Genomic DNA, 27859 nt, shown 5'->3' with positions numbered 1-27859 from the left:
TCTTTCCTGCTTCTGCTTTGCATCATCGGAAACCCTGCTTTGGACTATTTTTGAAACATTTTGATTTATTATTAATTACAGATACGTGGTAGATGACAGTGAACTTAATATTAATATTAATAAAAAACAACCCATAAACCATCTGAACATTCACCTTCACTGGCTATATTATAGTAATGTTATTCACTTGCACACGTTGATTGTGATTTATTGTTCATTTGTGGTGTTGCAGTGATGAGTAGTGTGTAGTCATTACTGTGGAAAGCATGCTTTCTTTACTTTTCTCCATAGCTTATACTAATTCAGTGTAAAAACAGGAAGGGCTATCATTATCGGCATGACTTAATTATTGCACTGCAATTTATTATGGTTCTGACTAACCAATTAATTTTCTTTCAAATGCTGCTTGCTGTTCAGACTCTGTTTTCATGGGGTTACCCTAGTAACCAAATGTTTGGTGTTTAAAATGTCATTAAAATGTCAGAGGAAGATGAAAAATGTTCATAACCAACATTAAACGAATCCTAGGCGACATATGAAATGTCATGTTTGGTATGAAGAGCAGTCCACAACTAAAAGATGTTTAGTTTATGATTACAAGGCTTGGTAGTATTTCTATAAATACAAATAACCTAGACAATATGTTGAATATCAAAGTAGCTGGCAGATCGACTACTCGGCCAATTCAGTCAAAATAGTTATTATAAACTTTATAAAGGCTATTTATTTTCAGCACTTTTACTTTAATGCAGTCACCACTGATTTTGACATTTTCCCTTCAGTTGTAACTACCATCTGTGACTTAAAACCAATAGCTCAATAGACACAGTCCCCTTCTTTTATGGCTTGGTTAGATAAGGTATCACAAATAATTTGCATCTTGGTGTTTGAGAAGTTACACTGACATACACCAGTGAACTGTTTATTACATTACAATAGGGCACTGGTATTTTTCACAGTGCTGCTGTTTTCCCGTCTATGGCGTGTTCTTCTGCCTCAAGCATTCACATCACTTCTGCTTATTCTTATTGTACATACAAAGCTCTGCCAGGAACATTTTAATATCATAAAAACTGTCTAACTAGTTTTGACAAGAGCAGCTGTCATTTGCATTATCTTGACTCTAAGTAGCAATCCATTACTATTATTAAGTGTTTTAAAATACTGTAGAAATGATGATGTTGTTCTAAATAGCAGACCGTATAGTTTCTTCCTTTACAAAGTCAACATAATGATGTAAAGAGTGAATTTACCAGAAAATGGCAAAAAACCCTTACTCATATTTCAACTAAGTACAGCGGATTAAACCTACTAGTAACACATGTTACGTCATCTAGTAAAATCAGCTATTACAATGAAAGCAAGCTTGCACTCATTTAAATACTGGATTATGGATCTTAAAAATATCTGCCTCATGTTCACTGCAGCAGTAGTTGCACAAATGTCTGTCTTTCAAGGAAGTAAGTGAGAATTCTGCCATATTACAGCCAGCCCCCTACTCTTACCTGCTAATACAAGTTTGTTACATTTTGAAAATGTCAGAGCAGAGAAAGTACATTCATCATTCCCTTAGGTTTTGTCAAAGTGCTGTGCATGATAGATTGATGAGCTGACGCACAAGGTCTGATTCATTGTCCCTCACATTTCCTTGCAGGCGACAAAAATGTAATGACATGAGCATAAGTACAGGCCTGCAAACTTTTTAAAAATAAAGGTCCACCATTATCAGTAGTGCCAGGTTGCTACATTTCCTTCTGTCCATCTATCTTAACCTGCTGTGTGTAGTGTTGGGAGCCTGTGGCCCAGATCTGTCATTCCTATTCACATTATTTATTCCCCTCTGCCTCATTGACATTGGCAATAGACTTGGCCAGTCCCAGTTGGCCCATTCTGAAATTGCTTACCGTAGAAACATCCCCACAGTACCAACAGACTGCTACCCCCCATACCAGCTGTTCAGTAGTCACATTCACCTAATGTAACCTACTGAGTCCCCCCCAAAAGAACCCTCCAAAAAACAAAAACCAACCTACCCTCAAAAAAATAGTTCTAGTTTAGTACAGATTGTCTGAAGAACTGCCCAGTTGAGACTCATATTGCAGAGCTTAATGTGACTTCTGGTTTTGCCCTTTTCTGCAGAGGAAGCTCTTGAGGAGGTGGTCGGATTAACTGAAGGAGCTGAACTTGGGGCTTAGTTTGTTTCCAAGTTTTAACAAGCTTTCATCCCATTTCCCACTCCTTCTTCACTGTTTCTCTTCATTTGCATTCTCTCATTGTACAGTTGCACAATAATGCAGTGTTTGTACCTGAATACTTTGACGTAATCAAAATGCTGCTCAGATTCTTCTAAAGGAGTGTGGACAAATGTAGGCCAGAACTCTACAGAATGACAAATACCTTTAAAGTGATACACAATAGAGTTCTCTCTGAATTTATTACAGCTATACTCAGTAGATTACAGATTAGCAGACATATATTGTACTGGTGGTGTTAATTATTAAAGTTAATTACACTGTCTTAAGGTTAGAGAAGTGACCACTCTTTCATTGATGGTTTGATGGGATTGTTGACTGAGCTTTTTTTATGTGCAGAGCCAGCATTTGCTGTTTTCAGACTCCACTGAAACTTTGCCTTCCATTGAAACGATCCACAACACAATGCTGCTGTAGAAAGGCTACCCCCCCATCAAAAGCCTGACCCACTCTGAAACCTATTGTGTTTGTGCACTTATCATCTGGCTGGCTTTACATACATACATACCTGCACGTTTTTAATTCTGCCTCCCTGTACCATTATCAGCAAAACATTGCTTTTTGAACACATTATATATGTAAATACCCCAGAATACCTTCAATAGCACATGGGGAAATTTACTTTGTGCAAATTGTAAAAATTTTTTTTCATGTCCAATACATTTTATGTTATGTTTCTAACTTTTAATTATTTTGTTTTTAACAGAGACCATGACGACCGCCACCTCCCCTATCCTATTGAAATGGGACCCAAAGAGTCTTGAAATTCGCACCTTGACTGTGGAGCGGCTTCTGGAGCCCCTGGTGACACAGGTAGATAAATCTATGACATAAACATAACAAACGGTTTTAAGTTACCAGCCATAGCCAGAGCAAAGTCATAACTTTTGGTAATCCACTCATTTGTTTGCAGTAAATAATGTTTGGAGAATTTCTGAAGTCTAATGGAGTCAATATTAATGAACAAGTAAACAAGCTATAATTGTTACAGTTCAGTATCAGAGCAGCAATTACTTTCTGGTTGCACCTTGGCTGGATCACTTGTTACAAGGTTGTTAAACTGTATTGGTTTACAGCCAGGGACTTTGGCTCATCGCAAATGACTTTGCCTTTTAAGCTGAACAGATGGCTGAAGCAGACTTTGATCATGTTGGCTTATTGTGACAGAGTTTCTGACTAGAATTGAATATTGTTTCTATTTAGTAGATTCACTTTCAGGTTCTTGTTTTGTCTATTATAGTATTATATTATATTATATACAGAGATCCCTCGCTATAACGCAGTTCACCTTTCGCGGCCTCGCTGTTTCACTGATATTTTTTTATTGTATTTTATTTTTTTAACAGCGCATTGTGTTCTGCGTCTTGACTGGCTGTAGACCATTGTCAGTCAATCTCGTGCTGTGTCTCCTTTACAGTAAAGAATGCGTTCAGCTTGTCAAATTTACATAAATCTTCGATTGCTAGCAGTGTGACTCTGAAGTGCTGTACTGTATGTTTGTAAGTTTTCTTCTCAACAAACACAACAGTGTCGATAAAATGCGGTAGCACCCAAAGGCAGAGGAATATGCTAACCATCGCACAAAAAGTTGAACTTCTAGACATGCTAAAGGAAGGTAGAAATTACCGTATTTTTCAGAGCATATGGCACAACTGATTATAAGGCGCATTAAGCAAAACAAAACAGTCAGATAAGTCAAACTTTACTCAACTCATTCTTCTTGCTTGCTACTACAATTGATTCATTAATGTTGAATTCTCTCGCAGCTGCTCTATTCCCATGTTCTGGGCCCTGAATATGAACCCCTCAAAACAGGGTTTGATCTTTGGTTTCATTCTATAATACTGGACTTATTTTTCTACGAAGGTTTGAACTTTGAGAGTGTTTAAACAAGAGAGAAAAGTGTGAAAATGTTCCCCAAAAACTTCCGCAATAAACGAGGGACCACTGTATAGTAATGAGTTCATCACTGTCGAGTCTGTTAAAGGTAAAATGATTCAAAAGTGTGTCACCTTTCAATAACTGTAGTATTTCCAACAGTTTTCTCTGTTGAAGAAGCAAAAGAAAGACTTTGTAGAAACTATACTGAAATGATAAAAAAACAAAATATACAGTGGGGCAAAAAAGTATTTAGTCAGCCACCGATTGTGCAAGTTCCCCCACCTAAAATGATGACAGAGGTCAGTAATTTGCACCAGAGGTACAGTTCAACTGTGAGAGACAGAATGTGAAAAAAAAATCCATGAATCCACATGGTAGGATTTGTAAAGAATTTATTCGTAAATCAGGGTGGAAAATAAGTATTTGGTCAATAACAAAAATACAACTCAATACTTTGTAACATAACCTTTGTTGGCAATAACAGAGGTCAAACGTTTACTATAGGTCTTTACCAGGTTTGCACACACAGTAGCTGGTATTTTGGCCCATTCCTCCATGCAGATCTTCTCGAGAGCAGTGATGTTTTGGGGCTGTCGCCGAGCAACACGGACTTTCAACTCCCGCCACAGATTTTCTATGGGGTTGAGGTCTGGAGACTGGCTAGGCCACTCCAGGACTTTCAAATGCTTCTTACGGAGCCACTCCTTTGTTGCCCGGGCGGTGTGTTTTGGATCATTGTCATGTTGGAAGACCCAGCCTCGTTTCATCTTCAAAGTTCTCACTGATGGAAGGAGGTTTTGGCTCAAAATCTCACGATACATGGCCCCATTCATTCTGTCCTTAACACGGATCAGTCGTCCTGTCCCCTTGGCAGAAAAACAGCCCCATAGCATGATGTTTCCACCCCCATGCTTCACAGTAGGTATGGTGTTCTTGGGATGCAACTCAGTATTCTTCTTCCTCCAAACACGACGAGTTGAGTTTATACCAAAAAGTTCTACTTTGGTTTCATCTGACCACATGACATTCTCCCAATCCTCTGCTGTATCATCCATGTGCTCTCTGGCAAACTTCAGACGGGCCTGGACATGCACTGGCTTCAGCAGCGGAACACGTCTGGCACTGCGGGATTTGATTCCCTGCCGTTGTAGTGTGTTACTGATGGTGACCTTTGTTACTTTGGTCCCAGCTCTCTGCAGGTCATTCACCAGGTCCCCCCGTGTGGTTCTGGGATCTTTGCTCACCGTTCTCATGATCATTTTGATCCCACAGGATGAGATCTTGCGTGGAGCGCCAGATCGAGGGAGATTATCAGTGGTCTTGTATGGCCTGGCCTGTATTTATATAGCGCTTTACTAGTCCCTAAGGACCCCAAAGCGCTTTACATATCCAGTCATCCACCCATTCACGCACACATTCACACACTGGTGATGGCAAGCTACATTGTAGCCACAGCCACCCTGGGGCGCACTGACAGAGGCGAGGCTGCCGGACACTGGCGCCACCGGGCCCTCTGACCACCACCAGTAGGCAACGGGTGAAGTGTCTTGCCCAAGGACACAACGACCGAGACTGTCCAAGCCGGGGCTCGAACCGGCAACCTTCCGATTGCAAGGCGAACTCCCAACTCTTGAGCCACGATCGCCCAATTGTATGTCTTCCATTTTCTGATGATTGCTCCCACAGTTGATTTTTTCACACCAAGCTGCTTGCCTATTGTAGATTCACTCTTCCCAGTCTGGTGCAGGTCTACAATACTTTTCCTGGTGTCCTTCGAAAGCTCTTTGGTCTTGGCCATGGTGAAGTTTGGAGTCTGACTGTTTGAGGCTGTGGACAGGTGTCTTTTATACAGATGATGAGTTCAAACAGGTGCCATTCATACAGGTAACGAGTGGGGGACAGAAAAGCTTCTTACAGAAGACGTTACAGGTCTGTGAGAGCCAGAGATTTTCCTTGTTTGAGGTGACCAAATACTTATTTTCCACCCCAATTTACGAATAAATTCTTTACAAATCCTACCATGTGAATTCATGGATTTTTTTTTCACATTCTGTCTCTCACAGTTGAAGTGTACCTCTGGTGCAAATTACTGACCTCTGTCATCATTTTAAGTGGGGGAACTTGCACAATCGGTGGCTGACTAAATACTTTTTTGCCCCACTGTAAACCATGTGCAACCACTGATACATAAGCAATAAATAATTATGAAAGCAATGAATATGAGAAACTCCACATGGAAAATATTTACCTGTACGAAATTGGAAAGGTTAGTGACCAGGGGAACATTAGTCAAAACATAGTTGTAGCTATGTTTAGCAGGTAAACAACAAGTCACAGTGCCACTAATTCTAACGTTCAGTTTAAGGAAGAGGAGCCAAATGTAAACCAAAGAGCAGACAAGTTGGTTTAAAGAAAGAAAAGGAAAAAAAAAAAGATAGTATTTAAGTATTTGCCATAACTTGTTGAGCTAGTGTTCTGGCTGAAGAAAAGGGACTGTAACCATAGATCAGAAAGTTAAATCAGAAAATGAATACCACACACAATAGTGTGGAACAGGAACATGTACACAGACAGGTAACAAAAGAAAAGGAAAGAAAACAGTGGAATAGTGAGAAAAGATAAACAAGGTAATGATGCAAGGGGAACACATTTTGCACCAGAAAAAACAAACCAAAGTAAACAAACAAAAAGCCAAACTAAAGAAAAACTTTTTATGGTCTTTGGTACCCCCCCCCCACACACACACACACACACACACACACACACACACACACACACACACACACACACACACAAACAAACAAACAAACAAACAAAAAAACCTTAGTTTCCTCTGCTAAAGAACAAGAAAATGAGTTGTATATTGGAATTATTTTCTATGGTCAGGTGACATGAAGATAAATCTCTCTGTATAAGATTTGATCCAGCACACTTACTGTGAACCTGGCCAGAACTGCCACATTGTTGCATAGTTCTGACAGTGAAGCATTGAGGTGAGAATGCAGCAGTACAAGGCTGCGTGAATGCCAAAAGCTTTTGTGGAGATAGCACTTTGAATTCCTATGGCTATACCGAAAATATGGGTAACAATGTCAGAAGCTCAACAGAACAGGAATATTTCAGCATAACAATCCCAAAACACTGTCAAAAGACTCACTACAGAAGAGGAAAAAAAACAAGTAAAAACCATGACCTCGCTATGTGTGTTGCCTGGAATAGAAGAACTTTTGGGTGTTTTAAAGAGGTAGAGCATCATAACCCCTCCAGCTACAAGCTGCTGAAGAAATCACATCTTTTTTTCCAGAAAATGTATGCAACACTACAATCCTTCATGCTGAGGAGGATTCACTCCTCCTTAGTACAGAGGGTTTTATCAGAGACGTTTTGTCTGACTTCTAGCATGTGTTAAATATGGTTTAAAGGCTCAAACCTTGAACAATAAGCAAAACAAAATGTGTATGTGTTACAGTGATTAATGCTTTTTAAAGAATTGGTTCAAGCACATGAATATGGCATGAACTGCTGTTTCATCCTTGGTGATTGTACTTGTGTGATCACCAATTGTAAAATACAAAATAGTAACACGTTCAACTCCAAATTTTAATCACTTGAACATTTCAAATAGATTACTGACTAATAAGAGTTTGTTAGAGACACACCAATTGCAATTTACTTGTCCAATTCCAATTTAAATTTAAGAACTATACCTGGAAGTATAAACAGAAACACTTTTCTTGAAGACAAATTATTATTTTCATAATAAAAGTAATTCATTATAGTCATTATAGCAATAAAGTGCTTTATAGCTTAAAGTGAAAATAAAGTGGTCTATTATTATTGGTACAAATATTTAACTGTAAATGAGTACAAATGTTGTACTTATTTAAATCTTTTTAAACAAAAGCGAATTTATATAACAATGCAAATGTGAGGTTTCTGCATCATTATTCAGTATGTTTATAAAGTTACCAAATAAGATGACATCAATCCTTTTCACTTTTTCACTTATCTCCGTAATTTTCCTCACAACTGCTTTTATCTTTTGCTCATACCGAGGCTGCTGGCTTGCAACTGGCTCTGATGAGCTTTAGCTTTAGCCACTTTGCCTTTGTTAGCTTTATTAAAATATCCATGTTTAAGTCATTGAAGGTTATTTAAGTTTCTCATTAGGTTCCTTTGCACACATTGAAAAGTTCCATGCTAACAACATGTTAGCATATGGCTGTGAGTGTGCACAGATCTATTTGCATTGCTGTTTTGCTCATGCATGAAGCAGACTGGCTCATCATCAGACATATTGGAGGCTGACCATCCGGTCACAGGTCCAGGCCTTATCATCTGATTTTGGTTCCTGGCCATTTAGTGCATCTCTAGAATTTGTATTATTTATTTCCAATCTGAGTGGTTATCAGTGCAATCAGCCCACTTGTGATTTAGGGAAGGTAATGGCTCATAGCCAAAACACATTTGTCTTGCCCAACAATAAATATTATAATTACAAATTCATTATCATCAAATGTTCCAGCAGTCTTGACCAAAGATCCAAGCTTCTTTGCTTGGCTGCACTGTAGGGCTGCACGATTTTGCATAAAATGAGAATCACAATTTTTTTTGCTTAGAATTGAGATCACGATTCTCTCACGATTTTCTTTTCCAATATAAATATTTATTGCACTTATTAACTGCACATCAACTTCGTAACAGTTGAGACTGAACACAAAAACAATAAATGTCTCACATTTTGTCGTTGCCGCAAAATGTTGTACTGTTTGTAATTCCGTCTCCACCGTTGCTCGACACTGCGTGTATAGAGCAGATAGTGCAACATTTTTAAAATAGTTGCGGGACAACACTGTGTAGCGTTTGTCTAGGGTGTTGATCATTTTCCAAAATCCCTCGTTTTCAACAGTGTTGATGGGAGCCATATCTTTGGTCATGTGATAAGTGATAGCCTCTGTAATTTCTTTGTGCCTGCGGGAGTTCGATGGGTATGGGGAAGCACTGTATAAGGTTCCCGTTAATGATGTTTGGGTGGTTGACCGGGATGGATTTTCTCCTGTCACTCTTGGCCTTTATCATCTCTCACGTGCTTTTTTCCCTGCCAGCTGACTTCTGTATCACGTGGTATAAAGCTCCGCCCTTGTCATTTATTGAGCAGGAAGAGTGAGCGCTTGTTTTCATGCAGCTTATGTCCCGGATCAAAATGCGGTACAATCGTCATCTTTTTTTTGTTTTGTTTTTTTTTGTTGGTTTTTTTTTAGTTGTTGTCATTTCGAAATGAGATCGCACATAAGTATGAATTGAGATCGCGATTTTCTGATGATTAATTGTCCAGCCCTACTGCACTGTGCTTTGTACTTTTAACCAAGCCCCTTTCCTCTAATGAATGGTCTCTGCAATGTTATGATAGCTTAGATCTTTTCTTTGAATCTCATTCCTTTCGTCAGCTTTTGCTGGGGCTGTATTTCATTTGCTCCTCCTGCGAACCACTATGTTGTTGTTTTTTTTGTGTGTTTCGTGTCAACATTTGTTAAGACTACTACTTTCTCTTTCTCAAATTCTATTTGGTTGTTGTGTAAGATTTCTTTGTTTGTTGGTGAAGGATATTATATTTTGCAGGCAGAACTATACAATGCATTTTCACATGTTTCAGTGAGTTTTTTCAGAAATCAACAATGAATTTTCAAGAGGCTTATTCACAGAAATCCTAAAATTACAAATCCTAAAAATACAGAATCCCACTGAGTCTGTTCCAGCAGGCATACTTTCTTTCCCCCAAGATGGCCTAATAAAGTTGCCTTATTGCAGGGCCGACCCACTGGCAGTTGTGGATATTGGATCTGTGAAGGTTAAAATTTCCTCACAGGCTGGGGCTCAGTTTGTTTACTGTTTGGTTCTCCAGAGAATGTTTCAAGTATTGATTTTATACTTTTGCCAGCTTTATCTGTTACAACCGCACTACATAGCCCTTTCTTCTCCTATGTCCAACCTTTACTGTTTGCTATTGTAAGCAAAAGATTACTATATTGTCTAGGTTTATCTGAACTTTGAGCTTTTCTGTCAAACCATTTTAAAATCCTTCTGTCTGACCAGTGGGACCAGTGGGACCAGGTCTCGAAGGATGCCTTCCTCTTCCTCTTATGAGGCTTTACACTAAAGTCACATAACGTTTTATTTACTGTTTTCCAACTATTTGTTCCCTCTTTTAGTGGCCAGGGGAAAAACAGAAATCTTCATAAAAATAAGTGAACAGTTGAAAGTTTTCATTACATCAGCTTTGAAAATCTCTGCATGATACATATGAAAAGTGATGAAAGAAAGAGTCTATTTGAAATAAGACAGATCATTGGTATTAAAGTACAGACGGTGTTTCAACAATGTTCTGCTGAAATCAAACAAACATAGGATTTTTTTTTAATTTGGTCCGATGACTCGAGGTGAAGCTTGTTGTCTTGTTTGCTGTTAGGGCCTGACCAGTATAGGATTTTTAAGACTGTTACGGATATTTGGTGATTTAGATATGTGTCATCTGTTTGCACATATGAAACATAAACATAACAGTTGTTATACGTAGTTATTTATGATTCCTTATTAAGATAATATGACAGTGTAATTTGTTACACCCCGGCCTAGGCAACCGGCGTGCAACGCAGGAAAATAAAAATAAGGAAAAAACACACGACAAAAAACCCCACTAAAGCTCTCCACCAAATTCCCAAAACGGAAGTGTCTCAAAACGAAAGTATTGACAAAACCCATTTACAGCTATTTACAACAAACTATTTATTTACAACACGGGGGGAGATCGCGACCATGACATACTGAAACACAAGGCTTAAATACATAGAAGGAGCAATCAGGGAATGGACCACAGGAGGGAAACACAGCTGGGGCAAATTAGACCTGACGAGACAAGGAAACGTAAACTGAACACACTAAGATAACACAGACTTTCAAAGTAAAGCAGGAAATACATGACAGTCACGCAAAAACCCAAAAAACTGACAACACCGAAACGTAACAAATTTGAATATTGTTTTATTATTGCAAGAACTTGGATGGATTACTCACTTCGACTCTGTCCAAGTCTGCTGGAATCAGCGGGTTGTTGTGCATGTGCCATTCCAAACACATGTTGCCAAAAGGGAAGATGTAGACTATGCAACATCATCAGTTAAAACGTAATGAAAGTGTGCTGTGTCTGTGGGCTTTTGTTTGTTTGTTTGTTTGTTTTTTCATTTTGTAAATTATTATTTATCAGATGTTATAAATACAGATACTGATACATTGGCAAATAACTAATATTGGCAGATATGATGCTTGGTAACATCTTAGTTTAATGACCAAAGTGTATATATGTCTGTTACCTAACTCCTCCAAGAAGCCTTTTTCAGTATGGAAGGGACTTACTATATAAACTACTTAGTGTACTAAGATTATCATGGGTCATGGAAATTTTCTTGCATATTTGTAAATAAATGTTCACCTAAAAGTGATGCCAATTGTGCTTTTAATTGATTACTTTGTTCTAAATAATAAATATTTAGCTTGTAAAGGAGATGAGTATGTATATATTTTTATTACTCATTTGTTTTGCCATCTTATGATATAAAGTGATATAATGAACATAAAAGGAGTACTATAATGAATTAACATACATGTCTGTTTTTTCATGCATGAGTGAAGTGAACAAAGTCCTGTAGCCCTTGAAAGCAAAATCACCTATAGGGTGTTTTTTTGCTACTTAAAAAAATGCAGAGAACTACTCTGCAGTAAAATGAGTTTCTTCAGGGCTCTGATGTTCACATCAATGTCAAACCAAAAAAAGCCTTTGACAGGGTAGTAAAAGTATTGAATAGGATCAGTGCAACCATGCCTCCATTTTCTAATCCACTAAAATAACCTTGAAGATGACATGAAGTGCCACGTATTGAGTAAAAATTAATCTGTAGCCTATTCATCTGCAAATCCTGAACATCCTGCAGTCACATTGGTGCTGGGCATCATTGTTTTCTTTTTCCTGACACGGCTGACTTTGTGCCTTTCCTGCACCAAAAACTCCAAACTAAAAACAGAAGAAAAGGTAAATTCCAAATAGAATAATATGATTAGCATTAATAATGTTTTTGTATTGTTTCTTATGTTTCATGCAATGAAAGGGAGACGATAACTGTATATGCAGCATGAGTTCAGTCTTTTTAAGCCTGAGTTATTGCTGACCATCAAACTTTACCATCCTTGTGCTTTTCTCTGCCTATAAACTTTATGGGTTTTGGCTTTATTTGTTTTAAAAGGATTACATTAAAATTAATAATGTACCACCATCGCTGTTTACCTGGAAGAAAACCCAGACGTGCATTTTGAACTGGCAGAGTCTCTCTAGTTTTCTGGCATCAAATATCTGAACTTTCCAAATGACTGTGTAATTTCAAGTCGGCCTGAGGTTACAGTAAGTTGTCTGCAGGTAGGAAGTATTGAAAATTTGAATTGCTGGTTTCAATTTAGTGTTGCGTTTTGTGTATTATTATTTTTCCAACATCTGTCAGTCACATCCTATGCTTCTCTTATGCATGGTCATCTAAATGACAGCTAGGTAATTGCTTACTGTTACTAGGACAGAAAGCTGATGAGCTTAGAGTTTTAACATGAAGTGATCATTATTAAATCTTAAATGATGTGTCTTCTGACATAGTCATTTGTTTTTGCTGATTTATATTTAGCTGTTTTTGCTTCAGTGACAACCTAGGTTAATCTAAAAAGCTTCATTCTGATTGTGTGAATTTAGTAAGATGATAGTTATTAATTTAGCCAACATATGAAGTCAGTTGATGACTGTTTTCAGGTTTTCTGACATTTTCCTTTGACTTACTTAGAAAAATCATAGAAAAAAGAGCTTGTATCAGTGGGTGTGAATAGGTGAATGAGGCAAGATTTATAAAGTGCTTTGAGTGCTCAGGTAGAGTAGAAAAGCGCTATATATATAAAAACAAGTCCATTTACCTTTTTGAAATGATCGATATTACAGTTCACATTATTCATCATTTATTCATCTTGTGTGCAGCAACAGTAAAAAGATCATACTCTGGCAAAATCCATTCTCCACACAACCAGGGGAATAAGCACAATTGCTAACTATGGTAGTTCATCTTTTCTGCAATTGCACTGGAAGTGTGAAACATTTTGGGATACAAACCAGACACTGTGATTGTTTTTCTTGTCAATTTGGATGATTCAGTGTGTGATGGAATAAAAGGTTGCCTCAGGAGGATAGACAAACAGGCTCACACTGGCATTGCTGGAGATAGCAGCCTCATTTATCAAGACCAAGCCTCTCCCACCTCAGCAACAGTACTGGGCAAGTCCTAACTAATAAAACAGAAAGGCTTACTTTATCACTGTGTATGAAAGCAGCATGCCTCTGATATAGTAAACATTTTTTATGCTGCAAGCGATGGCATTGTTTTTTTTTTCTTTAAAAAAAAAAGAAATATGCAAAATTGGCCTTGAGAAGCAGGTACAAGAAGTTAGGGTATTTTCATCTACTGCAATGCAAACTTTAAGCATCCTGGAAGGGGAATATGGGAGTCAAGAAGAGAAACCAGCCAGAATAGTAAATAGGCTGTGTAAAGTGGAAAGGCTTTAATATACCCAGAGAAAATGATAGAAACTGTGAATTTTTAAACTGTAACTTTACTTTGCTTTATTCACAGCCGGACTGTGAATATTTTCCTGAAGTGCTGTTAGCCCTCTTCCTCTGTACATATCAATGAGAACCCCAGATGTAGTAATGTCTTCAGTCAAGACATAGTTGTTGATTCTTGAGGAACGAAGGACTAATAGCCATTGATTATGCAGATACATTTACAATCAACAATATTCTACATTTGGACACCATGGCGCCAGCTGCTCAGGCCCAAGGCTGGTGCCTACCAAAACAACTCCCTGATAACGACTGTGTGATGACTATTCTTCCCATCCCATGAAGGACACCTGGATCGGCTGGAGGACTGTTTACTTAGCCTGATAGGCCGAAGGACACTGTCTCAGCTGAACTCTGGACACGCACACACATACACTTACACTGATAAGCACGCACTCATCCCCCTCCCTTCCAAACGCCTTCGATGCTTGTTCCTGCGGGGGAGGACAGCAGGTCTGTGTGCCGCGCTGAAATGATAGCATGGTGCAGGACGACTGCTGTGTTCCTTCGGATTGCCCCCCCACCACCCTATCCATCCCCTGTGGCTTGTCATGTGCTCTGATGTTGTGATGTGGACATTAATGTGCTCTCTGTGCAGAGGAGTTTTTTTGTTTCCTGTTCTCATGCTGTCCTCCCATAGGTTGCCCAGCGTGTGAAGAGGTCTCTTTTTTTCCTCTTGTACTTTTCCCATTGTTGTGTAATTTTTTCAGTGTTATTCTCCCAACGCTGCCGATCTCCGACTGTATTCCCATGTGATGTCTTTGTTGTTGTGTGTGTAAGTCGGGGGGGGTCCTATTCCTCTGTGGGGCAACCTGCATATGGCCAATAAAGCATTCATTCGTTCGTTGGTCATAAAAAGATTAGAAATTATTTGTGTGTCTCTGCTTGCTTTTAACTGTAAGGGAGCCCATGTTCATGAAAGGAAAGTACATTTCCTGTTCTTCGTCTTCATTATGAAGTCACTCATACTGATCAGAACTGAATGGAGCATAAGACGTCTGGAATGACGTTAGTTGGTGCATTAAAAAAGTGTATTTAAAATGGCTGATACTATTCATAACTGCTCTTGCATAATAATGTTTTTCTCATTTGATGAGGTGAATAAGTAAAAAATAAATTCAGCGGTTTGTAGGAGATCTTCTGTGCTAGGCAGTAAATTTTGGGGGCTATAAAGAGTAGTATTGACTCCCTGTCAGTGAGAGTGTCCTTGCTGTGCAGTATATCTTGCTTCTTGTATTGCAGAGAAAGTAGACTTATACTTTAATATATGTTTGCTGAGTCCAGGGTTGTAATTGTTTTGCAGCAGGAACCACTAATGAGATTAAAACTCTCCAACTCAAATACTGAGGTTACAAGTTGTTGTCTGTCAAATAATATATCATCAGAGAAAATACTGTTCTTCTCTTTGTCACAAACACACAACACATTGTACTCAATTTTTACTCACTTACATAAGTAAGTAATGCTTTTTTTGTTTGTTATGAGTTCATAAACCACTGACAGGACATCAAGGTATCTAATTTTTGAACAAAAAAGAGATGGACATATTTGGACTGTATTTTTTAAGTTTGTATTGCTTTCAGTCATCTACAGTAGTATATTCATGGAGATGTTTGGCTTGCTTTGGTAATGATCAAAATGTAACATTATATGTAACGTTTTGTTATTACTCTTTAGGTGGCCAGCTGAAAACTGCATTCAGCTAATTTTGCCTTTTTGTTCTAATATAGATTTTTTATTTCTGTCCTCAGCTGGATGTAAAACCACAAGAACACTTTTACCTCTTTAGAAGTGTAGTTTTCCTTCCTTCAGATTGTTTTTTTTCCTCATTCAAGATGAAACTGTCGTCTAAAGGGGTTTTGTACTTCGTTTTATGTTTAATTATAATTCAGTTAGATGCATTAGCTTTGAAGGTCTTTTGCACAGTTCAGTGCGTTCAGCCCGATTCTTGTTATTGTGATGTACATGCCAAATTTAATAAAAAATATTCAGCTGATCTAAACTCAGACAAAGCAGTTTAAACTTTGGGTGTAGATTTTGTGCGTTCCTCTGTTGTTAAGCTTAACATAATAATGACGTGAGTACCATTTGTACATGACAAAAGTGGATTTACTACCTGGTGTCGCCTCCCTAATTCCATCTTTTAAATGGATTTTCCATTATTGGGATATATGATCACTGATGTGACATTCTGCCTTAATGTGGTGTATTGGAGAGCCTCTCTGCTGTGCGGTCTGTCCAGTTTGCCAGATCACAGAGAGCTACTTAGCCAGCTCCTGGTTATGGTTTCTTCCTTTAGTGGTCTCTGACTCCCTAGTTTATTTTTGTTACTCTAATATGGATCAAATCATGGTGAGTAATCATGCTTGGGTTACACAGGAAAAAAATGCAAATAAGTGTTGATTGCTTTTGGTGTTCTTATGGTGTTATTAAGTTGAAAGATCCTTTTCCTTGGCATATTAACTCCACAGCCTGGTAATAGGCTAAGGAAGAGCCTTAATGGCTGTCAGCAGTGGATGCTTTAATCACCTTTGTTTTTGTATGTCATCCAAGCTAACATTTGGCTGCAAGTTACGGTTGGCACCTGACACACATAGACACACTCTCTAGTCAAGGGGCTTAACATAAAGGGAGGGGAGACGACGACGGCGAAGGGATTAAGGCTTCATGCTGCATCACTGTCATAATCCATTAAGCTAGCGGAAAAGGAGGAAGCCTGGACCTCAAACAGACAATATTCAGAGGCAAGAAGGGATGCTTTGCTTCTCCTCAGAGTTTTAGAGTGAAAACACAGAACAGTCACTCTCAAAGTTGGGTAATTTGATCTAAGTTTGGAGAGTAGTCCTAACAGCAGTGTGGTAGGAAGTTGTAACACCTTACTTTTTCTGGCGGTAGAAACTTATTTATTTATTTTGTTTAGGAAAAAAAGAAAATCACTTTAAGAGGTGACTTTTTTGTATTATCCTAGAAACAAGTTTGATGTAGTCTTCTAAGTATTTGCTATTGGAAGACATCCACTTTAATTACCTGAGAAATACACATCTGTCAGATTACACACAAGCCATAGTCATGTGATATTACTCGTCTGAGTATTGCTGCTAAAATAGCTCTAGCGCAACACTTTTGCATCATTTGTGAAAGCTTGGACTTAAGAAAGGAAGAAAAAGTTCTCCTCATTTGAGGCTGAGAAGTCATCCATTCTCTGTACTCTTTTTTTAGATTTTTATTTTATTTATTTATTTTTTAATTCGTTGTTTGAATTTGGATGACAGTATTTCGAAGAGGCTTTGAACACTGTAAGTGATGTTCAAAAGCCAGTCTGGATCCCCTGCTTCTTGGCATACTGCTCACTGAACTCCTGCCATGTTAGAGGAAGGAATCATTAAATTCTTTTGGTGGGGGGATAGAAAGGACATCTGGATTATCAGTGACATCTTGTAAAGGCCAAAGTATGGTTTAACAATGGCTTGACAGAAACATGTGAATAATAAGATTGTTGACAGTTCAGATTTGGTGTGGTATAGTAATGACCTAAACATGTTTTCAATAGACTAGTATTATAGATGTTAAAGTTAAAGGTTCTTTGTGTAATATTTACCAAATCTTTGTTATTTACGAGACCGGTTAACTGAACTGTAATAGACAGGGACACGTGTACAAGTATTCTGGGCAAGGCTTGTTGTGATCAACTCAAATCTATAATATTGATCAATCCTATTATTGCCATCTTAATAAAGGATCTAATTCTAAAAAAACTGTATTATTAAAACATGTTAGAAACTATATATGTCTCTTCAGCACTGACATGCAATTAATAGAAGATGCTGTACAAAAAAAAAAAAAAAAATCTCAAAACATTAGACTATTTTGCTTCCAATTACTCTTCCGATATCTTGTAGTCTTGTTCAGCACATGCAACCACAATCTTAGCAAAGACCACTGACATGGCACTTTCCAGATGGTGATCCTTCCTAGGATGGTTGTTCACAGAGTGCTGTAAGAAAGCACATTAATGGAAAGTTGACTTGATGTAAAAGTGTGGCATGAAAAGATATACAAGTAACAAGCTTGTAGAATGACTGGCAAGAACTTAGGAAAGCTTTTCAAGGAATACGCTGAGGCTGGTGTCTGGAGATGAAGAGCAACCACATGCACATGTCTTCAGGAAAGGGACTTCAGTTGTCACATTCCTAATATCAAGCCACTGCTTCTGTCGAGATAATGACAGAAACATCGTATCTGGGCTAAGGAGAAAAATAACTGGTCAGTTTCTTAGTACTCTAAAGTCCTCTTTTCAGATGAAAGTAATTTTTTGAATTTCTTGTGGAACTCGGTCTGGAGGAAGAGTGGAAAGGCTCATAATTCAAGGTGTTTGAAGTCCAGTGTGAAGTTTCTGCAGTCTGTGATGACTTGGGGTACCATGTTTCTGCTGCTGTGTTGGTGGTGTTTTATCAAGTCCACAGTTAGGACACGATTTAAGAGCACTTTGACTTTCCATCTGGTGACAGAGTTTACAGAGATGCCAATTTTCTTCACCATCAGGACTCGTTACCTGCTCACAAAGTCAAAACTCCTAGATTGTTTGCTGACCATGTTATTACAGTTCTTGATTGGCCTGCCAACTTGCCTGAACCCCACAAAGAATCAATGAGGTATTGTAAGAGGAAGATGAGAAATACCCGACCCAAAAATACAGACGAGCTGAAGGCTGTTGTCAGAGTGTTACAAGACCATCACTTCTATGTCACGCTGTAATTTGTAGTCGGGGGTTTCCAACCAAATGCTGCTGTGTACAAATGAACATACTTTGAAGAGTTTTAAATGTAATTTATGAGCTATAAGCCATAATCAAAATAATAATAAAGGCTTGAAATATTTGACTTTACGTGTATTGAATAGAGCCCTTATATGAAAGTGTGTACATTTCATATAAACAAGGGCAATTTCTCAAGTAGAAAATAGGACCATTGAAAACTGTACACATTATGTTCTGTGAATGTCATTTTTCAGCAAAGACATTGTGTCTCGACAGAGATGTTGCAGTTTTCTAAAAACTGGATTTTCCTCCCCTGTTGGGGTGAAATTTTAGAGCAACATTTCCAATTAAATCTATCTAAAGCAAGGACCTAGTAAAATTGTTTTATTAAAACTGTCACTGTTAGCTTTGCTACTTTTATTATTTGGAAAACTGCAGGTGGTCAGTACATTAAGATATTTGCTAGCCAGGCAGTGAACTCACAACAGTTTTAGTGTAGTGTTTGCATTCTGATGAAAAATCAAACCACTGGTGTTTCCTTCATATGTGGCTGTCAGACTCAAACACTTCTTCACCTGCCCGTGAGACAAAAATACACATGTGCGAAGGCATAGCACATTTTTAGCTGATGCCTTGACAAAGGTGGTAATAGTAAGTAATGCTTCACCTGTATGATAAGAATGACAGCTGTGTCGTTATGCAGATCGCCTCCTGTTAGCGTATGTCTTCTCATTACTTCTGCCATTGCCTGGGGGTCATTGCTGGATCTTGTGAAACAACACACTCATCTGTCTTTGGGCAGTATCTTCTGACACTTTACTATGTCAGCATATGGCTTGCCCCAGGGTTCTGAACAGCAGTTCTACACAGATGCTGGTTGCCTCGTTGCCTCTCTGCTACTCTACCAGAGAAAATGCATCACATCAAAAGAGATTGCCTCAGAAACACAGCCCTTCTAGTTTAACTGTTGTTTTTACTGTTCTCTTACCACTATGCCCTCCAGTCAAGAGAAATCTCGGCTTTATTATTCTAAATATAGTGCCATATAGAGGTTTGAAATAGTATTTCTCAAAAATAAGAGGTCTGTGTGATAAATACATACATTTTCATATCTGATAGAAATGATAAGTGGACGACAGGGATCTTTTTCGTATCTAATAGATGTCACAGAAATTAAGCTATACATGCAGCAACAATATAGATGACTGATATTTGACACAAACTTGTTTGCGATGTAGATTAAATAAATCTCACTAAGCAATATGATTAATTATGGCTCGATCCAATTTAAGGAGTGCTATGATATATGAGTTTGGCCATCAAGGAAGCTGAAACTGAAACAGCTAAAGGGAATTCAGCCATTATTTATCTTATTACCTATATTTATGCTTTTCTTACTTTGACATGTGAGAAAGTCTTTATTAAAATCACATTTCTTTGAAAACTCTGCATTGCAGGGTGTTATTAGGTACATTTACTTATAGGTAGGTAAAAAAATCACTACAGTCACACATTTTGTATTTTTGTCCTCATGGTTGTCCATTGGAGTGTGAGTAAATTTTACTGAGAAGCACAGCTCTGCATGTTTTATGAGAAGAGCCTTTGGTGGTTGAAGAAAAGCTTGTTGCTAGTTATATAAGGCTGTCTCTTAAAATACTTATCTTTTTCTCCAAAGTAAAATTGGCAGGTCTGGGCCATCTATGCAAATGAGACTGCATGATTGCAAAAGTGTTTTACTTTCCACAGCTCACAATCTATCTCTGTCTACATTATGGTTAAGCACAACTTATCTCCGTGAAGCATTTTTCTTAGAAAAAAAAAGGTTGACGGTTTTTAAACATCCACTTAACCATAAGATTAACCAAACATCCCCAATTACTTTTTTTTTTTTTTTTTTAGCTAAATTTCATTCAGCTTCAGCAGCCACAAAGTATTGATGCTGGTTCACTCTGACTAGAGTTCATGTGATCTGTTTTTTGTGTCAAAGCTGTAATTTTCCTGATACTTATAGATATACTTTTCCATGTCAGAAGTGTTTATTCATTCTATGTGACAAAACTGTAGAAGTATGTGGGTGCAACAGCGGAAAGCCCAAGGTCAGTATGTCTTGTTTATGTTTGATAATTTGTGAATCAATTTGCTGCTAAATACACTCATGGTGTATCAATATAGTTCTGGAAAATCAGATGTTTTGTGAACCAACACAAACATGATTTTGCTTGTCTGGTACAGAGCCTGGACTGAATAGAGAATGGCAATATGCCAGCCTATGTTGTTTGCGTCTGTGATAATGAGCCCACAGGGGTCAATAATCCGAGATTCTGGCTGGTAGTGGAGTTTGCACAGATGTGGCAGAAATGGGAGTCTGCTTTTTTGGGGGTGATATTTCCTCAATAAGAAAGTATGCTTTTTACAATTTGTTTGTCTTTTATTTCTTGCAGGCAGCCATCCTCTTCCCTTATGACCTATAAACCTGGTTTACCTTGATAAAAAAAGGGTCTTATTATCGTAAGAAACAGACACCAAATAAGCCAATTTTCATGAATAACTGCTTAGTTGGTGTTACACTGCTTGAAGGTGGAGTTAGTAGTTGATATAGGTTATTACCTGCACAGGAGTGAACCTAGTAATTATAGGTATTATTTTTCCACATATTGTACAGAGAACTGAATCATTAGATGTTGCCCTCAAACTATATTAGTGTAGCTGTATGTGATTTTGTGCTCACCATCTGGCCAGTAAAAAAGGCCTGAGCCAGTGTGGTAATGGTCTACATTCTTTTTCCATCATCGTAATCTTCACTTTAAACACCTAAATATTATAGTGGACAATAAATAATTCCCTAAATAGCAGACAGAGAGTAATTCATCTACACAGTTGTTGCGTGTCTGATCTGTGTCTTTAAATTCTCGGTTCTCTCTCTTGATGACAAACTTGGGGCACCTGTGGGCATATTTAAGTGGCCTCTATAGCTCCCTCTCTCTTGCTTTTTACCCCTTTCACTTTCCTCATCCTTCACACAGGGTCCCTTTGTTACACTTTTATTTTATTTTATTTTATCAATAAACTTAATTAGAATCTTAACCTGTCTCTTGTCCTAAATGTTTTGGCCCTTTGAGCTTTTTGTAGCAAATCTAAATAAGTTGACGGCTAATCTATTTTTCTGTGATCATAGTTTTCTTAGAGTCTGATTACTATATTTATCCAATGCATTTAGTTTCTACCTTGAGGAAACCTATAGTCTGTTGATTGAGCCAGTGGGAACACTAGTTAGATTTGTAGGACTTTCTGTGTAGCAAGCATACAGCCAGGCCAATTTGTGACTCATGACAGCACTGTTCACATAGTGTGTCCAGTTTTCATTCTTCTTGCATTCTTGTCATGATAACATGTTCACCTGAACTGTTTTTCTTAATAAAATTGCTTTTCATTAAACTTACTACGTTGCAATCTGTAGGTTTATTGACACTTTACATAGTCTATAAGATACAGTAACCCCAAGAAACATGAAAATCAAACCCGACCTTCAGTGTATTGATCCTTTAAGCCCATGTTATATTCATTTAGTACACTGTAGAAATGACTCAATTATTTAGCAGCTTCTAAAATTGAAGCGGCAGCCCTTTATAATATCAGCAGGCTTAATAAAATATGGAACTGCGGTGACAACACTAAGCCTAGTTTAGGTTTTTACTTTTTTGGACAGGGATCCTATTAATAGCTTCATGTTCACAGGGCTTTAAATAGCGGGTAATGAGCATGCTATGCTGCTAAAATGGGTAAATACATGTAGATTACTTGCAATAAGAAAAAAATAAGATCTGTTTGTGAAGTTTCATCATTAGATTAGTGCATGCTGCAGAGCAGTCATATGCAGTCGTTCTAAATCCTCTGATTATTTGTTTGAGTCTGCTGTGAAGAAGGCACAGATACTGTCGATTCAGATGACTTCTGTTGTTAATCATCTCAACATGATATAAAATCCAAACTTTGTTGTACTGTAGTGATATTATTTTCACACACTCCTCGAAGCCCCCTTTTTTTCCCCTGAGGATTGCTGCACTGATTCCTTTGACACTGATCCTTGTGACCGTACCCATACCATTTCAGAATGAGATTTAAGAAAGCTTTTATGTGGTTTGTCTTTGAAGTGAGCATCATTTTGGGTGGCACATATTTTGGCATTTGTTATGAAGATTATGCGCCTCAAGGGGTGTCATGCAAAGAAATGAACCCGAGTCAAATGGGGACTCACTGACATTTTCACTAAAGAATAGGTAAATCTACTAAACTTTCTTTCTTTTTTCCTATAGAGGTAGTTGAGAGTTTGACAGTTAAAATGAATGCGCTGTTGCTGAAATGTTCTAATTGGCCAGCCTTGCACACAGATTTAAAACCCACTCTCTCCCACTCTTTGTTTTCCTTAGATTAGTTCCCAAAGGCCTAATCATGGGCTGTTTTGCACACTAGTTGAAATAATATGTTGATATAGCTCTTTTCATCCAAGCATTTTCTTAGGCTTGCTAATAATTTTCAGTGCGCTACACTCAGAGTATGTACATGTAAGCTTTGACTCCTTTTAGACCTGAATGCAAATGTGTTAACACATCAAATGCTCCACCTGAAAACTGCTTCTACCATTTACTGCCCCACTCAGTTTTGTTCTGTCAGCTACACATCACATTGTCCTGTCATTCCTCAGAGTGAAGAAACAGCACTGATACAAAGATATCTGCAGTGAGAATGATAATGAAGGAGTAGGAGGATCAAACAGGGATTTGAGCTAAGGGGTTACTAATGAGGAAATATTATGGGGAGACTGAAAGCCTATTGCTCTCAAAGCAGAATGAATGAATGCTGTTCTTAGAGGTTCACCTTGGGGAATTAAATGTGCGAATCATTATCGCAGAAAATGCTTTTAATTCATTGGCTCTGCTGTTCTACTGAATCATGTTTTCCTGCACTTATTTGTTCAGTTCTGTGAGTGTTCACGCCTGCAAGTTAGAACCACCAAATATGTTCTTGGAGTATAAAGATTTGGTGCAAATATCACATATCAAGAGCAAACACTTGAAAGAATTCAAATTCAAACCTGGCAGTTTTTAGGTGCATGGATATCTTTATTTGTCAGAAAATAAACCAGGAAGTAGAAAAATATTTGACAGCAATGCCATTTTTTATTTTTTAAATTCATACATTTTTTCCCTTCTTATTCATTGTTATATGACACAGTTTCTCTCCAGCATTTGCGTTTAAGTAAGCTGCCAAGAGACTTTTAGAGGATATAGCTGCAAGAGCACATGTTGGGGTTAAGAATGTCAGAGCTTGACACCATTGCAGTGTGACACTTCCTGCTAACATTCTTCCTCTTTGCCACCCGAAAACCTATTCAGGTACCAATATTAATGCTGGCTAATCCTTCTCGCCTTGCACTTCAGGACTTGTTAACTTCAAAATATATTTTAAATAACACAGTATAACACCAGCTAAGCAAAGTCCTCGGGGACAAGGTATTCAGCCTTGCTGAATTTTAGAGCTGTAAAGCCGCCTCTCTGCCTATTCATTCGGTTTGACTCTGTAGTTTGTGTATGAATGGATGTTCAGCTTCCTGGTGATTAAGCGATCAGTAGTGTGTATTGTTCCTGCAGCCAAACACTTGGTGGTCAGCTAGTGTGTAATATGTGGCTTTAGGTCGTCACAGCAGCTACACACGTTTTAGTACAGTCACAGCGAGGCGACTAAGTTGTAGAAGGCCCCATCTTGCTTTCGTCCCCTGGGCTTTTGGACACATTATGCTCTTTACACATGTCTATAAATGGTCTTGTAAAAAAAGAACCTTGAGCACTGTATATCAGTTACTATATAACATGATAAAGGTTAAAATAATCTCTCTGGATATGTGTACAGGATCTTACATGTGTAGTTGGCTATTACGCACGCACACATGCACACGCCCTTCTGTAGTGTTCAGTGGTTAAATCATCACTCATCCTTTGGATGCGAGTCTTAGAGGTTGAAGGCGGAAAATTGAATGGCTACGCAGAGTCAAGGGGATTTACTACTGACGGACGAGTCCACTGGTCAGTCTCTGCAGAGGAGTGGCCACATGGCATTTAAAACTATTGATCAGCAATAAAACTGGAACAAAAGACACAGCAACTCTTTATAACTAAAAGGAGGCATAAACCTCAGGACTTCTGCAGCATAACTATGATTATAAGTCGTTTTTTTTCCTTTTGGATATTTAAAGGATAAATTATTTCTGTTACTTTGGAGTTAAAATAGTTAAAGTTTGATGAAAAAGCATGGGTAAAAACTGAGGTTTTTTTTGTGTCTACTTGGGTATGGCCAGGAAATTTTGTTTTGGTTTTGTTCTAAGCTTGTTTCTTTCTTGCTCAGTGTCCGGGTCTTGATGTTATCACCCCTGTGCTCATCTCTCTTTTTTCCCTAATCACTTTTTAGTTCCATCTTATTACTGGCAAAACAATTACATGAGCGCCTGCGTTTTATGAAATGTATGTTCAGCTGAAATTTGTTGAAGATGACTCAATCCTTGTTGATCTTCTCGTGGTATCACAGATAAAGCTGTGTATCCATACAGCTCAGGTATACACAGATCCATCGCTAGTTTACTGGCTGTTTCCAGGGTTGTGTTCTTGTGGGTTAGCAATAACTATAAATCAGACACATTTTTAATTCAATTAAATTCAAGTCAAGTCAGATGACTCCTATAAGCAAGCACTTGGCAACAGTGGGAAGAAAAAAATCCCTTTTAACAGGAAGAATCCTCTAGCAGAACCAGGCTGGCATGACCAGTTGGGGGTGAGGGAAGGGAGACAAGACAAAAAACACACTGTGGAAGCGAGCCAGAGATTAATAATAACTAATGCTTAAATGCAAAGTGGTGAATAAACACAGAAAGCGTGAAAGAAACCCTCATGGACACCAATGTCTATGAGGGTCTCGCAAAAGTACCACAGTTTAAGAAAACCTTGACCTTTTATACTTCACATTTTTCATTTCTTATATTGTGCTCAGCTCGCACTAGACATTTGTTGTAAGCAGAAGAACTTTATTTTATACATGCCAGTAAATAAATGGGATCTGACATATTGTGTTTACATCTGGCTGCTGGAGAACCACATAATGTAAAATAGCATGTTGCAGAATCACCATCTGTGTGGAGGGCCCCTGTGGTTCAGCACATAACAACATAATGAACCAAAGCGCTCAGTGTGTCTCTCTTCACCCTCAGGAAGTGTTCAGACAGAGATTTTAATTCTTTCCTCATTCGGAAGCACTAAACCAAATGAGAGTCTCCCTGCTTAGTTGGTTAAGAATAAATATTTTACATTGGTGCATCATCTGTGCAGAATGACTATGCCCCTTTTTTTTAATTTTTCTTTTTTTTTTTACATACCACCAATGATGCCATAATTTCTGATCATTTAATTCTAAATCTACTGATTAGACATCTATATTTAGGCTTTCATGTGATTACTAATGTTATGCTGGTTAATACTTTTATGCGCTTAGCGAAAGCCAATTTTAAAATTGGCTTAAGTAAAACTGACAAGTCGGTTCACTGACACGTGCACCTCCTGTCGTTTTAACAATGTATATCATTTCACACATGACCTCAGAGTTGATGCGTAATCTTAAAGAATTAAATACCCTACTAAATATCTTGAAAGAAATACTCACTATTTCTAAGCTTAATGAGACAGATCTATATGGGTGTGCTTTACAGGTTGCATAGAGGATTATAGTCTTGCAAAGGCTGACTGTGTCTCAGCGTTGTGCGTTAAGGCTGAGAGGAGGACATAACTTGTGGTTGTTTGGAATGAACCTCGGTGTGGTCTTGCATAAAGTCCAAACAGTGCTGCTAATATGCACGATAAATGGGCTTACCAAGGGCCAATTACCAGCTGCCAGAAAGGGCAAGGCTGCCTTGCGTAGACAGTGAATTTATTTTGTTTTGTGTCAGAGCATATTTGGATGCACTAGGGAGACATTATTGTGGCTCACTTCATTTTTTCATTTTGCAAACTACTTGTTTCTAACTCTTTCCTTGGGGCATGCATTCGATTATTCAGTGAGCACAGTTCTTATTTTGTGCTTGCAAGTGATAATGTATCATTCAGACTTTCTTGTGTTAAAGTCATGATGTTCGGAAAATATCTTTAAGCCAATGAGCTGAGTTATGAGTTGGTGTCACAGTGCTACAGCAGGTACTATACCTCTCTATGATGTGTACCTTTATTACATACTTTTCCCCCCGCTAACAGCTTTAGATGAGCAGCAAGTACCGGGTTATGTTTAATGTGACACACGCTGCATTTAAAGATGGAAACAGCACATAATTTACATTCATTACAAGTCTTAGAGAGTGGCTTTAAGGTCAGCACCATCTCTCCTGGTTGGAGCCAGAACCCTCCAAATATTTTTCCCTGTTTCTTGATTGGCTGAGAATGGCAATGGCTTTTTGTAGTGCACCATATCAGCGTGAAAGTGACCGTGATTGAATTTAAATGACTCAGCCACAGTAAAAATCTTAAGTATCTAAGGACATCAAATCGCTATGTCATTCAGCCTCATGCAAAAGCACTGAAATACCCCCTGCAATGCTTTTTGCTCCCAGTAATGTTTGTTTGTTAAGTCTGATGCAAATTCTTCGCCTAATTAGCATTATCCCCACTGGCCGTTCATGTAGGTCCTTAAAATTAATTATTTGTTTGTGCTTCTTGGAGTAAATAGCCTGTGTAATACATGGGTAACAGTTTTTAACTGTTATTGAAGTTAAAGTTATTTAATATGAATTGAAAATGGTATAATTTTTGCTTCTCTAGAGCTCATTCTTGGGATATTCAGCTAAGCATATGAATGCATGGACAGTTGGGCAAAAGCAATACAGCTAAGTCTGTGTGAAGGTAATGGAGTTGATTCCAGCTCGGGGCCTGCTGTGAGGTTATCACAGATATAATTAAATATACATAATTTTTTAAGCTACTGCTGCAGAACAAAACATCACCTAGGTTTGACTTTAGTGATTCTCTCCCTGTGGAAAGCAGCTTGGCTGATACAGTAGTGATCGCTGTGTGTATTTGACAGGCCAACCCTGTGTTTATGAATGGATGAGGGTTTGAAGAGCAGATAAACCACACAGATTCATAACTCAGTATGTTGTTCTCTTCCATGGAAGAGTTACATAAGACATTATATCAACACTCAAGTTCAAAAAGGGCTGATCAACTTTTAATGCAGGCAAGA

At 38.1% G+C, this 27859-nt stretch overlaps 1 protein-coding gene across 1 annotated transcript in view; it reads left to right on the top strand.

The window, feature by feature from the left end:
* ctnna2 (catenin (cadherin-associated protein), alpha 2) overlaps window positions 1-27859 on the top strand; it is a 373909-nt gene that overhangs the window by 29933 nt on the left and 316117 nt on the right. The window contains exon 2 of the mRNA XM_085459281.1: window positions 2959-3065. Coding sequence (XP_085315407.1) covers window positions 2964-3065 — 102 coding nt within the window. The 5' untranslated portion in view covers window positions 2959-2963. The remainder of the gene's footprint in view (window positions 1-2958; window positions 3066-27859) is intronic.

This window comes from Copadichromis virginalis, linkage group LG6 (assembly GCF_057382275.1).
Source record: "Copadichromis virginalis isolate Kocher_CV1m ecotype Utaka linkage group LG6, C_Virginalis_male_GT1.1, whole genome shotgun sequence".
Classification (NCBI taxonomy): Eukaryota; Metazoa; Chordata; class Actinopteri; order Cichliformes; family Cichlidae; genus Copadichromis; species Copadichromis virginalis.
Note: the sequence above shows the minus strand (reverse complement) of the source record. Positions and strands in the feature narration are given on the sequence as shown.